Source organism: Enhydra lutris, unplaced genomic scaffold (assembly GCF_002288905.1).
Source record: "Enhydra lutris kenyoni isolate GAN:26980312 unplaced genomic scaffold, ASM228890v2 scaffoldscaffold21, whole genome shotgun sequence".
NCBI classification, from domain to species: Eukaryota; Metazoa; Chordata; class Mammalia; order Carnivora; family Mustelidae; genus Enhydra; species Enhydra lutris.
In genome coordinates, this window is record NW_019154105.1 from 4533911 (window position 1) to 4546869 (window position 12959).

General features: G+C 44.5%; 1 protein-coding gene across 1 annotated transcript in view; it reads right to left on the reverse strand.

The window, feature by feature from the left end:
• Window positions 1-12959, reverse strand: part of LOC111149126 (Fraser extracellular matrix complex subunit 1) — a 405997-nt gene that overhangs the window by 32843 nt on the left and 360195 nt on the right. The window contains exons 60-64 of the mRNA XM_022506058.1: window positions 9445-9650; window positions 6099-6255; window positions 3974-4174; window positions 2220-2407; window positions 712-987 (exon numbers count right to left, since the gene is read on the reverse strand). Of these exons, the coding sequence (XP_022361766.1) occupies window positions 712-987; window positions 2220-2407; window positions 3974-4174; window positions 6099-6255; window positions 9445-9650 (1028 nt within the window). The remainder of the gene's footprint in view (window positions 1-711; window positions 988-2219; window positions 2408-3973; window positions 4175-6098; window positions 6256-9444; window positions 9651-12959) is intronic.

Sequence of the window (12959 nt, forward strand, 5' to 3'; positions counted from 1 at the left end):
AGTGCGCTCTTTCTTAAGGCTGGGAAAACCCTCACTGTTCGTTGCTCTGTGATGGCGGCAGAGGTGTTGGTCTGGTGTCTCGACTCTTTGAGGACAGCAACTGCGTGGTGAACTTCTCACACCCTCCAACAATTCTGTATAACACCGATCACTTGAGAAACAACCTATCCTTTGTTTAATCACTGCGCCATCCCTACTATGTGCCCTCAATGTGCTGGGCATGTTAGGCTCCACAAACATGGTAGAAGCCTTGGTCTTCTACCAAGGAGTTTATAACCTACTACTTACTGAATGACTGAAAAGATGTGGAAAAAAGTAATCAGTAGTTATACCTACGTGAATTTTTTGACTTACTTTATCATTTATAGATCACTTTTATATCTGATTAGTCAATGATTTTGTCAAGTGACTAAGTGGAAGTATTATTTTGCAGATCAGGAAATGCAAACCCAAGGAGGTTAAGTGACCTCGTAACATCACTGGTTAAAAGTAGGCAGAATCAAGATTAGTAAACAGATTGTCTGATAACTAACTTGGATCTCTTTCTACGACACCATAGTACCTTACGTATAAGAATAAAAATACCTGTGTATATACTGTGTGTACCTGCTTATTTGTTTATTTTATTCCAAATGCCACACAAGAGCCTTAAGTAGCCTGACAGAGTTGGAGTGACAAAGAGAAGCACCGGGCCCAGACCCACAGACCTACCATGTGGTTGACACTGGTGAAGGGCGTGTTGTCAGTGATGGTTTCAAAGGGTGACCGGGCGCCGTTGCCATCTGTGGGGGTGGCCACCTCCCAGCTGAACTGCACCAGTGTTTGGTTGATACCGGCCTCGCCGCAACGCTCCCTCATGACGGCGTACTTCGGGAAATGGGAGTCGCAGGGGGTCACGCAAACCAGCGGGTAGCCTGGGGACGGGGATTTCTTGACTCCCTCCTTGCTCACTTCTTCTACATGGTCATAGTCAGAAAGGGTGACAACCTGAAAAGGAGCAACAAAGCTTCAGACTGGGCTGGCTGTTGGGAGGCTCTGAGAACTAAGGGTCCCCTCCCTAGAGAGCCACAAGGTCCCTTAACTGCTAGGGATTCTTTAAAATACAACAAAAAGAAAAAAAGAGAGAGAGAGAGGAAGGGCGGGGGAGAAAGAAAGAAAATATAACGGTGGAAGTTTTCATAGTGCTTTGCTAGGCATCCCTAGAAGATTCTACAGACCTTTAGTGGTGAAGAAGACCCTCCGTCTGCCTGAGCTAAAAGCTTTAATATCTCGTTAATCTTATTCCTAAATCAGAGCTCAAGTACTCATATGAAAAATACTTTTATGTTTATGCACCACTGTAACCAAAGCTGTATGATGAATCACAGTTACTAGTTTAAAGTTGCATTAAGAAAAAAACAAAATAAATAAAGTTGCATTAAATTATTAATGGTATGCAGTAGTGTATTTGGCAAAACCAAAGCAAATAAAGGGAGAGTGTTTCCTCCACGGTTGAATAAGAGACCCCCTTTGGGATGATCCTTCTACTGTATGAGACTAGCCAGGGAAAGCTCGAAGACTTATTCTGGCTGCTCATTATGACAGCTTAAATTTCACTTGGCAACCTCCAGGCATCTTCCTCCTGATTGTAAAGTCAGGGCATTCGTTCTACACATCCCCAAACTGGGGAACTGGGTACTGCGCTTCTGCAAATACTTAACTCTATGCATTGGCATGTATGGGGGGGGTTAAGAGCCATGGGGTAGCATTACTTTTTTTTTCCCCTTCTTCTAGGTCCCACCAAAGAAATGAGAGCAATTGCATTATGCTTCCCATGTTTATCAGGCTAAGGCGTCAACATGGTTTGGTCTTACTCTAATGTTCAAACAGGGTTTCTCATCCTCAGCACTATGGACATTGGTGCCAAATAATTCTTTGCTGTCGGGGCTATCCTGTGCATTGTAGGATGTCTAGAGGGCCCTGCCTTCTACCCACTGGATGCTAATAGTACCTAGTGTGACAGTCGTGACAACCAGAAATGTCACTAGACATTGGCAAATGTCCCCTGGAGGTGGTGGCCCAGGGAGGGGATTTGGGAAGGGAAGGATGAGATGGCTCCCGGCTGAGGGTCACTGTGTTGGAAGAATGAAGTCGGCCCCAGAAGGCCTGCTTCTCTCAAGTTACCATCTACTAGTCACTAGGACATAAAGGCAACAACCCCTTTGGGTCAAGCAACTCACGATGGGCGGTGCTGGCAATATGAGACTGCCCGCTGCCTCCTGGTCTAGAATCGTCACCGTGGCAGTGGTCACATCGCCAAGAACTGCTTCCACTGGGTCATCTGGGCCAAGGACTAGGGAGAAAGATTCGTGCCATTCCCGGTCTTCATTGGCTAGGATCTCGACTTTAAAAAAGATATGGTCCACACCTTCACCAAGGACAGAAGAGAAAGAGAGCAGAGGTTCTCGTTAGCTGACCTGCCTCAGACAACGCAGGCTGGTACCGCTGAAATTTCATATTATAATATGCCCTTTCCTTTCAGAGGTTTTCGATAAACACGGTGGCTGCTAATCACTTGAGTCCTGTCTCCAGGGAGAAATCTATTTTCGAGACCAAACTCCACTAGAGGCTCAGTTTTGCAGACTTCCTATCCAACACCGTATGAGGACTAATGGGCCCTGCCTGACATGAGCTGGTCGTGATAAAAATCTATGATCCAAAATACACTCCACCCTGGTTATGAGGTTTTTTGCTTAATTTTTCTTTCCCTTTACACTTAGGCATGAGCCCCTGCGTGGCTGTGAGCACTTGCACACACAGACACCCCTCAGGGCTGTCCTGAGAACCAGGATTTCAAAGGCGTCCTGCAAGGCCGTCCCCACCGAGACAGGAGTGGACGGGTTTGGCAGCCTGGAAGGAGGTGGGTTAGGGCCATAGGAACTGCCTTCCCTTCCTGTCAAAACGATTCTCTGGGGGAGCAAATATCCCTGGCAGTGGTTAAGTTTCCCTTCTTCCTCGCCTACAAAGACCTGGGCTGGGCTGTTTCCAAGACCTCTCTTTTCTCTAGATCCTTGTGCAGAAAAAGAAAAAGTAAAGATACATGGAGGAATGGTCCTGGTGTGGACGCGGAGGAAGGGCTTCTACCTTTCTGGCAAGCGCCAAGCAGATGCACACGGGTTGGAGACAGAAGCCCTTTAAAACTCCGTGGAATGAGACATCAGAGATCCCTCTCCCCACATTTCTGAGGGGGACACTTCCTCCCCCCACCTGCCAAGACGTCTCTGGAGAGGCCTTCTACCACTGCTGCCCACTTCTGGCTCTATCATAAACGGCGCCAGGACCCACACCGGTCTGTTCATCTCACATTGCTCCAGAAAGTTCTGTGAGAAAACCTAGCATATAATTCAAGTCCTTCTCTGTCTCATTTCTTCATCAAACCACCATATAAGAAAGTTAAACAGCTACCTGTGACCTGAATCTCATCTTTCTCTCTTCCCTGACTCATGTCCATAGTTCCCTGTAGAATAAACCTTTTCTGGAAATCTCGTAAGAGGGTATCCCGTCTCCTAGCACATGTTCAACCAGAGGAGCACAGAGATTGTGCCTTCTGGATCTGAGTCATCCCTGAAGGACCCGGCACACTGCCTTGTACCCGGGTTTTACGGAATGATGGTGGTGATGTTTGTTCTTTAAAATCAAATGCATCTATGACTCAACCAAGTCATAGGCTCACAACAGCCAAAACATCCTTTTAAATGAGCCCAAATCAGAAGCATGTTCTGAAGCAAGGGACCTCCTCTCGTTCTTTCTCAAAGCCACTGTTACCAACTAAAGATTTTAAAGACTCCTGGAGAAGCAAACGTGTGCCTAATGAGTACTTCATGCTCAGTCAGTACCACTGTTTGTCTCTTTTCTGCTCGTTCCTTCCTTCGAATACAAGATATTTGCCCTTCTGTCAAGTAAAACCCACAGCCTGGGACTGGCGTTCAATTACCGGGACTGAACTTCAAGACTCTGCTCTTTGGGTAATAATCCACCCCGGACTGGGCAGACCCGTCCCGCGTGCTGCAGCGAATCTTGGACGTCCTGTTCTGATCTCCTCGGCGGATGACCTTGATGTTCAGGAGGGCAATGGCGTCTGGCCCCGAGGGTTCCCGGACCTGGTATGCAGCTTCTTCAAACTCAATGGTAGGGGCTAAGGAAACAGGGTTAGAAAGACAAGAGCAAGTTGGAGAAGCACAAAGGATTCCAGTCCCCTGAAAACACCTTACAAAGGCAGGAGGGAGCTTTCCACACTAGTAAGCAACACGGAGGAAAAATGGCTTGCGGTCATAAAAATCAATCCGTTTTTACTCCTTAGTAAAGCTTTGGGGAAGGAACTTAATTATGATTCTGCGGGAGTTGCTCCTCACATGTTCCTTACTAAAAACAATAGTGGGGGAAATATTTTTAAGCACTTTGAAATGCATGATGTCCACGTTTCCATCTGGGCAGTACAGCTCACAAAATGTTTTTAGATTCACACACTTGTCAGGGGACTGAGACAGAGTAAGCCCTTGATAAATACTGATCGACCGATTGCATGAATCAACTCATTTTCATTTATGAGATATGAATTTCTAAGCTTTATAATTTATCTCACTTATACACTACCTAAACTTTCCAAGTCTCTCTCTCATCTCTGATCTGAGTCCTTCTTCCCAGAGCCCTCATGCCTCCCTTTCCTTAAAATTTTCTAACTACTCATGGGTTATTTAGTTAAAAATGAGTGGTTTTCATGAAGAGCACAAGACTTCCTAGCCCAATCTGGTTTGAGGTACTAGTCTCATTGCTATGAAGTGATGAATACGTTGCTTTTTACAAAAATTTCAAATTGTGCCTTCTTTTCCACTATATTTTCATGGGGAAGGGTGAGGTGGTAGTTGTGGATAGAGACAAAAAATGTGAAAATTGAGAGTAATTACAAATTTTATACCACTTCTAATATACTATAATATTTTGCAGATATTTCTAGAGTCTCTGTTCATTTTCCTCTTTCCTTCTCAGAAAATCAATTCGTGCTAATCATAAAAGAGAAGCTTCCTTGGAGACTTGGTAGTTTTTGATGAATGCTCCTTGGAACTTGGGAGAGTCACTTACAACCTCTCTGAGCCTCCGTCAGGTTTCCAGGTGACTGGGAGGGGTTCACTTCAGGATCTAAGCCTGAGTCCCTGGATAAAGGACGAATCCAGCTTCAAGGCTGGCTTTTCTTATTTTACCGAATGTCCACGGTAGTCCTGATTTTATGTCAGAAACTATGAGAGTGTCACTAACTCTCAGGTAGATTCTAGAATCTGATAAAATAAGGGTTACAAACAGTTTTGCTGCTGACAGCTGTGTAACTGGGAGCATAAATTATATAAATTTGCTGAGGCTCAATTTCTTCAGCTGTAATACAGGGATTCTAACGCCTCCCTCAGGGGTTACCGTCAGGATAAAATGAAATAATATAACATGCTTAGCGTGGTTCTTGGTCTACGGTAACATAAAAACACCGATTACTATTCGTAATATTACCCATTCCCTCATTAAAATATCTATCTGAATAAAACAATTTTGTCCCAAGTTGAAACAGATTTGGTTTTGTTTTCCCTAGTGCCGGGGGCATTCTTTGCTGACACCTGACTCAAGAATTTAAGATTTGGGGGGTTAATAGGCCAAATCAATTAGAAGGAAACTGAGAAATTAGACTTTTCCGGGAAGGTGGCAGTGTTTAAATTAGTTCATTGGATTCAACTGATTCTGATCGTATTTCCAATCTGGCTTCTGAACTGTAGTTACATAGGTTTTATTCTCTGTCTGCCTTAGCGTCTCTGTCCTAGCTTGTAAGCATACTCATTCCTTATCTCTGGGCCAAGTGGCGGGGCATCATGAGATGAAGAACCGCTACCGCCTTACTGGGACTGCAGGAGAGTGATGGCTAGCTGCCAACGGTTTATATAAATACTCTGAGACTGTATCAGTAGGCACTTTTATGGCACTTTCATTTAAAAAAAAAACACCTATAATTGCATTATTAGTAACACATCAGTTCATGTTCTATCAACCAGAGAGTAACTAAAGGCAGTAGCGTCTGTTACCGTCTTCATCATTGGATATGGTGACGGTGGCCACGTTATTCTTCCCGATTCTGGCTCCGCTCCAGTGGTTTCCAAGAGGATGGCCAAGGTAGACCCTGAATTGTTCCTCAGGCTCAAACACGGAGTCATCATGGATAGAGACAGTACAGTTCTTCATCTAGAGCCAATGCCATGAGATAGATTAAAATCTGCACTGAAAAATCAGTACCTTTCTTGCTTTTCCTAGAAAATGATTTTTCTTCTTTGCGGCATCAAAGAGTCAACACAAATTTGAAAGGTCTCAAACCATTTTGTTTGTAAAACAGAATATTTAAATCTAACAGTTCATGCCTGACAGGGACATACCTATGTGAGGAGCCTCGTATTAGAATATTCCAAACCACTCAGAATGATTGGTTTTGTGGAAAAACAAGATCAATAAAACAACCCAGTCCAATGTACCTGCACTTTCCCTGATCAGACCAAGGCATCTGTGTGCGTTCTGAGAGGTGCAGTTTGGATGATGGGGGTGAACACATGCATTGGGCTTCCTGGGCAAGGCTGAACAGTGGTCTGTTCCCTTGGTGGCAACTGACAGGTTTTAGAAGGAACTCAGAAAGGCTCCTCTGATACCTCTCAGTGCCAAACGCACTGTCAAATGGTGTCTCATCGGAACACTGCCGAGTTCCCAAAGTCTGAGAACACAGCCTAGATCCCCACTTGACAGGAGGAAACAAGTGCTTCTCACACTGATTATTCTCTGCTGAGGACTGTATTCTTAAGAAAACAGAAAATAAGGCCAAAGCATTTTAGATGATGCGGTGACCTCAATGTAGAGTCACGTGATATGAAGTGGGATTATTTTTAGTCGAACCATGTTAAATCCACTCTGCCACTGTGTTGCAAAGGATCTGCGGGTACAGAGAAGTTCCACTCTCATTCTTCCGAAGGCACACGAAATGGAAGGAGAGCATTCCTGTGAATGTTTATAGGTAACTCGCTAACCAGGTTTTAAGCCCCTGAAGAATGTCCCTTTTTTTTTTCCTGATAGAAAACATGAACTTAGTAGTGACTCCTCAGGATATCTCTTAAAAAACGACATTCTAGTGAATGACAAGTTTCAAAGACAAACTGCTTAGCACGCCAGAGAAAATGAAGATTCCAAAGTGCGCTTGTGAAGAATGGGAGGTTGTCATGTGGGTAACATATAGATGGTTAGACCGTATTTTCTTTGTAATTTTATTAAATTATAAACTGTCTCTTGGATAAGCAGAGAATCCTCTTTTGAACTTAAGACAAATACAGACATGTAGACTCAAAGCTGAAGATTGTATCTGTTGCATTTGTGTATGTTTTTAAACACACGTTTCAACCTGCCACCTAGTAAAATTCCCATAAAATACATAGCTAAGACAGGGTTTCTATGAGTCACGAATGCATAAAAGACCAAGAGCCTAAAAGAAGGCAGCTGTCACTTTTTTTTGGTAGTAAAGATGTACAGAGGAAGATTCTGTGTGACCTGGGCTGGCTAAGAACTTCTAATGCTAACTTCAAAAGGACTAATCATAGGGCAAACATCTGATACGTTTGACTCTACCAGAATTGAAAACTCTGTTCAACTAAGAACACTGTGATTAAAGGTTATAGATAAGTGACAGGATGCAAAAATACGTTTACAATATCTAAAATGTCTACAACCAGCAAGGAATTAATAATTAGAATATACAAGAAAGACTGCAAATCAGCAAGATAGCAAGGGGGTCCCTGGGTGGCTCAGTGGGTTAAAGCCTCTGCCTTTGGCTCAGGTCATGATCCCAGGGTCCTGGGATCGAGTCCCACATTGGGCTCTCTGCTCAGCAGGGAGCCTGCTTCCTCCTCTCCCTCCTGCCTGCCTCTGCCTACTTGTGATCTCTCTGTGTCAAATAAATAAATAAAAATAAATAAAAAAAAAGAAAGAAAGAAAAAGATAGCAATGCAATAGTAAGGAATAAAGGATAAAAATGACAAATTTACCTAAGAGGAAAGCCAGTTAGCTAACAAGCATATACACTGGTAGTAACTGGAGAAATGCAAATTAAAATGAGATTTAACTATATACATATTAGATTAGCAAAAATTCAAAAGATGAGTACTGTATTGGAGAGGATATAGGATTATAACAACCTTCAGGCCACTGCTAACAACCTTCTGGAAAGTGTTCTGACACTATTTTTTCAAATTAAGCCCATACGTGGCCTTCGGTCCAGCACATTTGCTGCTGAGTGTACATCCGAAGACGTTCCCACTCAGGTCTGCAAGAGGACATGTAGGAGAACGTGCCCTCCAGCATTCTCTGCGGTGGCGGCATGTTAGGAGATGACTGGGTGCTGTCTCTGAGGTTCCTCACTGTCTACTGCTAAGAGTGGATGGTTAAAATGTACTAAGTTCCAATCATGAAATATTACATGCTATCTCAGCAACAGATTAGTAAATGACGTGGACAGATACTAAAACACCTTACTGAGTAAACAGAGTAAAAGTTTGAAAAAGAAAATTGTTTAATGTATAAATTAAAATCTGCATACAAGACAACCAGCATTTTTAAGGAACAAATACAAATTAAGATGTATGTAAACACAACAGATTGATAAGTTCTCAAGTGGGGAAGAAGTGTGGCTGGAGAACAGGCATAAAATAACGCAAAGTCAGAGAAGGGCCTCGAAGTGACTGAGGGGACTGTGTGTCTCAAATCAAGAAGGTACAGGTGACTCAATGATCTCAAACTGAAATCCAAAAATGTGGAAATAGGATTCTTGTTCAATATATCTACACTTTGGACATACACTGAGGTTGCAGGCTTCGGTTCTAATGTGGTCATGTTTACTGACTGGAATTTCTCAGGAGTTCTTGTGCCTATATGCCCACTTTTCCGTAACTGCTAAGAAGAGAGCACTTTCCTGCCTTGAATCTGCTCAGTGTCTGCCTACTTGGTCCTATCCTATGGCTTCTTACCAGAATCTATGCTGCCCTGGGACAGGGGCCCAGGTTCTAGAGGATTGTCTCATCCTCCTCTGGGCAACACTGGTGGAGTGCGTCATCTCTAATGTAGCTGCAAATTAAGAGAAGCCTCATTCATTTGATTTTGCTAAATTCCAGAAATGTTACATGTCATCTAAATTCCTGGTTCAACCAACGATATACGGATTTGGTTGTAAGTAGGAGACCAAGAAAACAGCCACAGGGGACAGATGATAGTATTACAGATAGTATCAACCAGTAAAAGAATTCCTAGGATGTTCAGAATTTGTCTTGATGACTTCATTATGGGTAAGTAAAGGCATCAAGGAAAAAGAGAATCTGATCTTTCAGCCATCACGAATCCACTTACTTTCTCCCCCTTCAGAAACGTAATCCGTGAAGAGTCTGCATTTCTTCTCTCCTCAAAGTCCTCCATGACCTGGGCTGAATGGCCCTGGGTGTAGCACCTCACGGATGACTCATAGCTCAGGTCTCCGCTCCGAATGATGGGCACATGCAGGACACCCTCCTTCTCCTTCACTAGGAGCAGATCCTTGGCAAACTGCATGCTGGGCACTGCGGGAGCCGAAGGAAAGATGGAGGCATTGTTAGTGAGGGACAGAGGCATGGTGGCCGCAGCCCTCACTAGGCACTTGGCAGGACAGGTCTACTAAGGGCCGTCTGCCCAGGCTGGCGAGTCAGAGATGGCAAGCAGACTTCAAGGCCTAGTTGCTCTCAGGACCAGGGATCTGCTTCCATTGTTGAGCGGGCTTCTAATGAAACGATAACTCCATTTTGCACCTGTTTCTCCCAGCGTCAGGGTGAGGTCCCCATCTCAAACACAGGTAAGTAACGCAAGCAAAGAAATGGGCCAGGTATGAGGAAAATTTTGGTTGAGACTTGGACACACACACACACACACACACACACACACACACACACACACACAAATTCACTTTCCTTCTAAGGCTATAAAAGGAAAAGAGCAGTGTAAGCCTGATGATAAATGGGCACTCACACTGGTCCTGGGGCCAGGGAGATGACAGGGAAAAGTGGGGGTACCGGGAAGGAGGAAGGCACAGGCTGTTTTAGGGAGGGTCGTCCCTCAGCTCCAGTCTTTGGTTGGCAGGTTACCCTCTTTTCAAATGAAGCCAGAAATCTGGATTTTTATGTCATATCCACTAAAATTTTAAAAAGCAATGAGTTAAAACAGTAAAAAGAAGTTCCACAGAGACCAAACTACTGGGCCAAACAAAAGACATCCACATGCTGAATTTGGTCAGTGGGATAAAAATCACTTTTTCTTTTATAGTTCACATTGGTCTCATTTGACTTTAGAAAAGGACCATAGCCAACCTGTGGTTAAAAACACGTGCTTTGCAATTGGCAGGCCTGCATTTCCATCCCAGTCCTGCTACTTACTAGCTGTGCAATATAGGGTAAGTTATTTAGATTTTCTGAGTCCTGGGGTTTTTTATTTATAAATTGGAAATATTACCATCCAACTCCTAGAGTGGTTGGAAGGACTGAATTTAATGAAATAATGTCCGCACGGTGCTCAACACAGTATCTGGTACATCACAAGCACTCATATTTGGTAGGAATTATATTATGGTTTGTAATGTCCCCAACTCCAGTATTCTCAATATGAAGAACCACTTTTTTCTCCTTATTTCCTACAGTGCCTACCATGATGCTCTACATTAAGACATGTCCTCTTCTGAGACTAACATCTTGTCAATTGCTGGTTCGTTCTTTCATATATATATATGTGTATATACATATATACATATATATATATATGGAAATATATATATATGGAAATATATATATATATATATATATATATATATATATATTTATTTATTTATTTATTTATGAGAGAGAGAGAGAGAGCAGGCAGTGGATTGGGGGAGAGGCAGAGAGAGACTCAGACGGACTCCCTGCTGAACACAGATCCTGATGTGGGGCTCGATCCCACGACCCCGAGATCAGGACCTGAGCCAAAACCAAGAGGCAGACATTCAGCAGACTGTGCCACCTAAGCACCCTGCTGGTTATTTATTGCTTAATGAGCAGTACAAAGAGGGAGTCCCTGAAGTCACATGTCAAAGCCTCCTGTGGCAGAAACTGACCCTGAAGCTGTCATCTCCCGTTTCCCTGCCACGTCTCGTGCATTCCCTGCCAAACCTGAAAGGAAGGAACCAAACGCCTAGCACTCTTCAAGTCAGTATGTAAAAAGTTCTGTTTGCCTCCCATCTGCCCACTGCCCAGAACTGTGGGTATTAGCAAAAACAGAGCAAACTCATTATCTAAGCTAAAGCAAACAGTTATCACATATTACCAAAGAAAAACCCAGCAGATCCTTCTTAAAAGAACACAACGCCTGAGGGATAATTAACTTTGGCATCAGGCCCTGAACATGTATCCCTTAGGGCTCTGTCACCCAGTAAGACGGTCTGTACTGTTAAGAGGTGGCAGTGACGTGACGTAGCGTGGAAGGACGAGGAGGAAACCTGTTGGCGGGTAAAGACGACAAGCAAGGACGCTTCCGCTCGTGAAATGCTCATCTAAAGCTTTGGGCTGGTTTTCCTTGCCGGCCCGACAGGCATTAAGTCAGATGAAAGTTAAAAGCGAAAGTGGTAATGTTTGGGTTTTGTCCTGTATTAACCAACCCCAAATTCTCCTTGAGCTGTAAAAGACTGCCCCCCACGCCCCCGCTTTAACGAGAGAGTAAACCTCACTCCTTTCCCTATTTGGGAAAAAAAGGCCGAGTGAGAAGTAAGGGAAGTGGGTGAACACGTCTCATGATGCCTGAAGTGCCGGGGACGGCCCCTGCCTCACGAGGCCCCGAGTCTGGCGGGAGAATGTGGCAAGAGACAGCGGAAGGACAATATTCAGTAACAGATTTGTGCATGGGGCTTTACGGCGTACAAAGGAAAGGTCCAGCCCAAGTCAGGCCGTGTGTGAAGGACTTGACCCGTGTCATTTCATGTCTTCCTCTCAATACCCCAACTACCATCCCCTCCGGAAGTAGGAGCACGGCTCTCAGTTCTGCCTGACTGGGGCGCTCCTCTCCTTCCACAGTGATGGGGGCATGCCCATGAGGTGGGGATCGTCGTGGGGTGCACAGGCTCGTGCTAGATATCACACTCACTGTCAGCACTCTCAGCGCCCTCGTCACACACAGCCCAGATTGCACTTATCTCCTGACTTGTGTCCATCCTGTGCCCTGAAACAGACTGTGGGACTCTGCGTTACTGCACAGCGCTGGGTGCCAGTCTTAGGCACGGAAAATGTTCACGATATGCTGTTATCCACTAACCTTCTCAGTAACTGGCAAAGTTAAGTGCAAACGCTACCTCCTGAGATTCGAGGGCCTCTCTGTGGGCAACGGTTAGGCTGGAGATGTAGGAGAGACCCTGCCTCTGGTTCTCCTGAGTTAGGGCAGGTAGGATGCAGTGAGCACGCAGGGGTGTGATGAGATGGTGGCTACGAGGCCTTTCCTGCCTTGCTCAGCATTCCTCAGGTCCACCCCAAAGTCTAACTCCAGATACCAGAGCAGAAGAGGAAAATGCAAATAGGAAAAGGTTCTGAGATGAGTTGCTTAGATGATTTAAGGGCCTGCGATCACCCTGTGAAAAAGAAGGAAGGCCTAAAGTCACTTTGGAAGGCTAAAGGTTGACTTTATAAGGATGCTGAGGGACATCAAGCATCTGCAGGTGCAAGGTGAAGAGTACAAAACTAGAAGACTGAATGCGGACAGAATAGACCTAGGCTTTAGGTCTGGTCCCATCGCCTCCTCTCTGTGTGACCTTGGACAAATTATTCAGCCCGTTTTACTAGTTGGAGAGCTTGTGAAGATTAGAGAGAAGGTAAGATCTT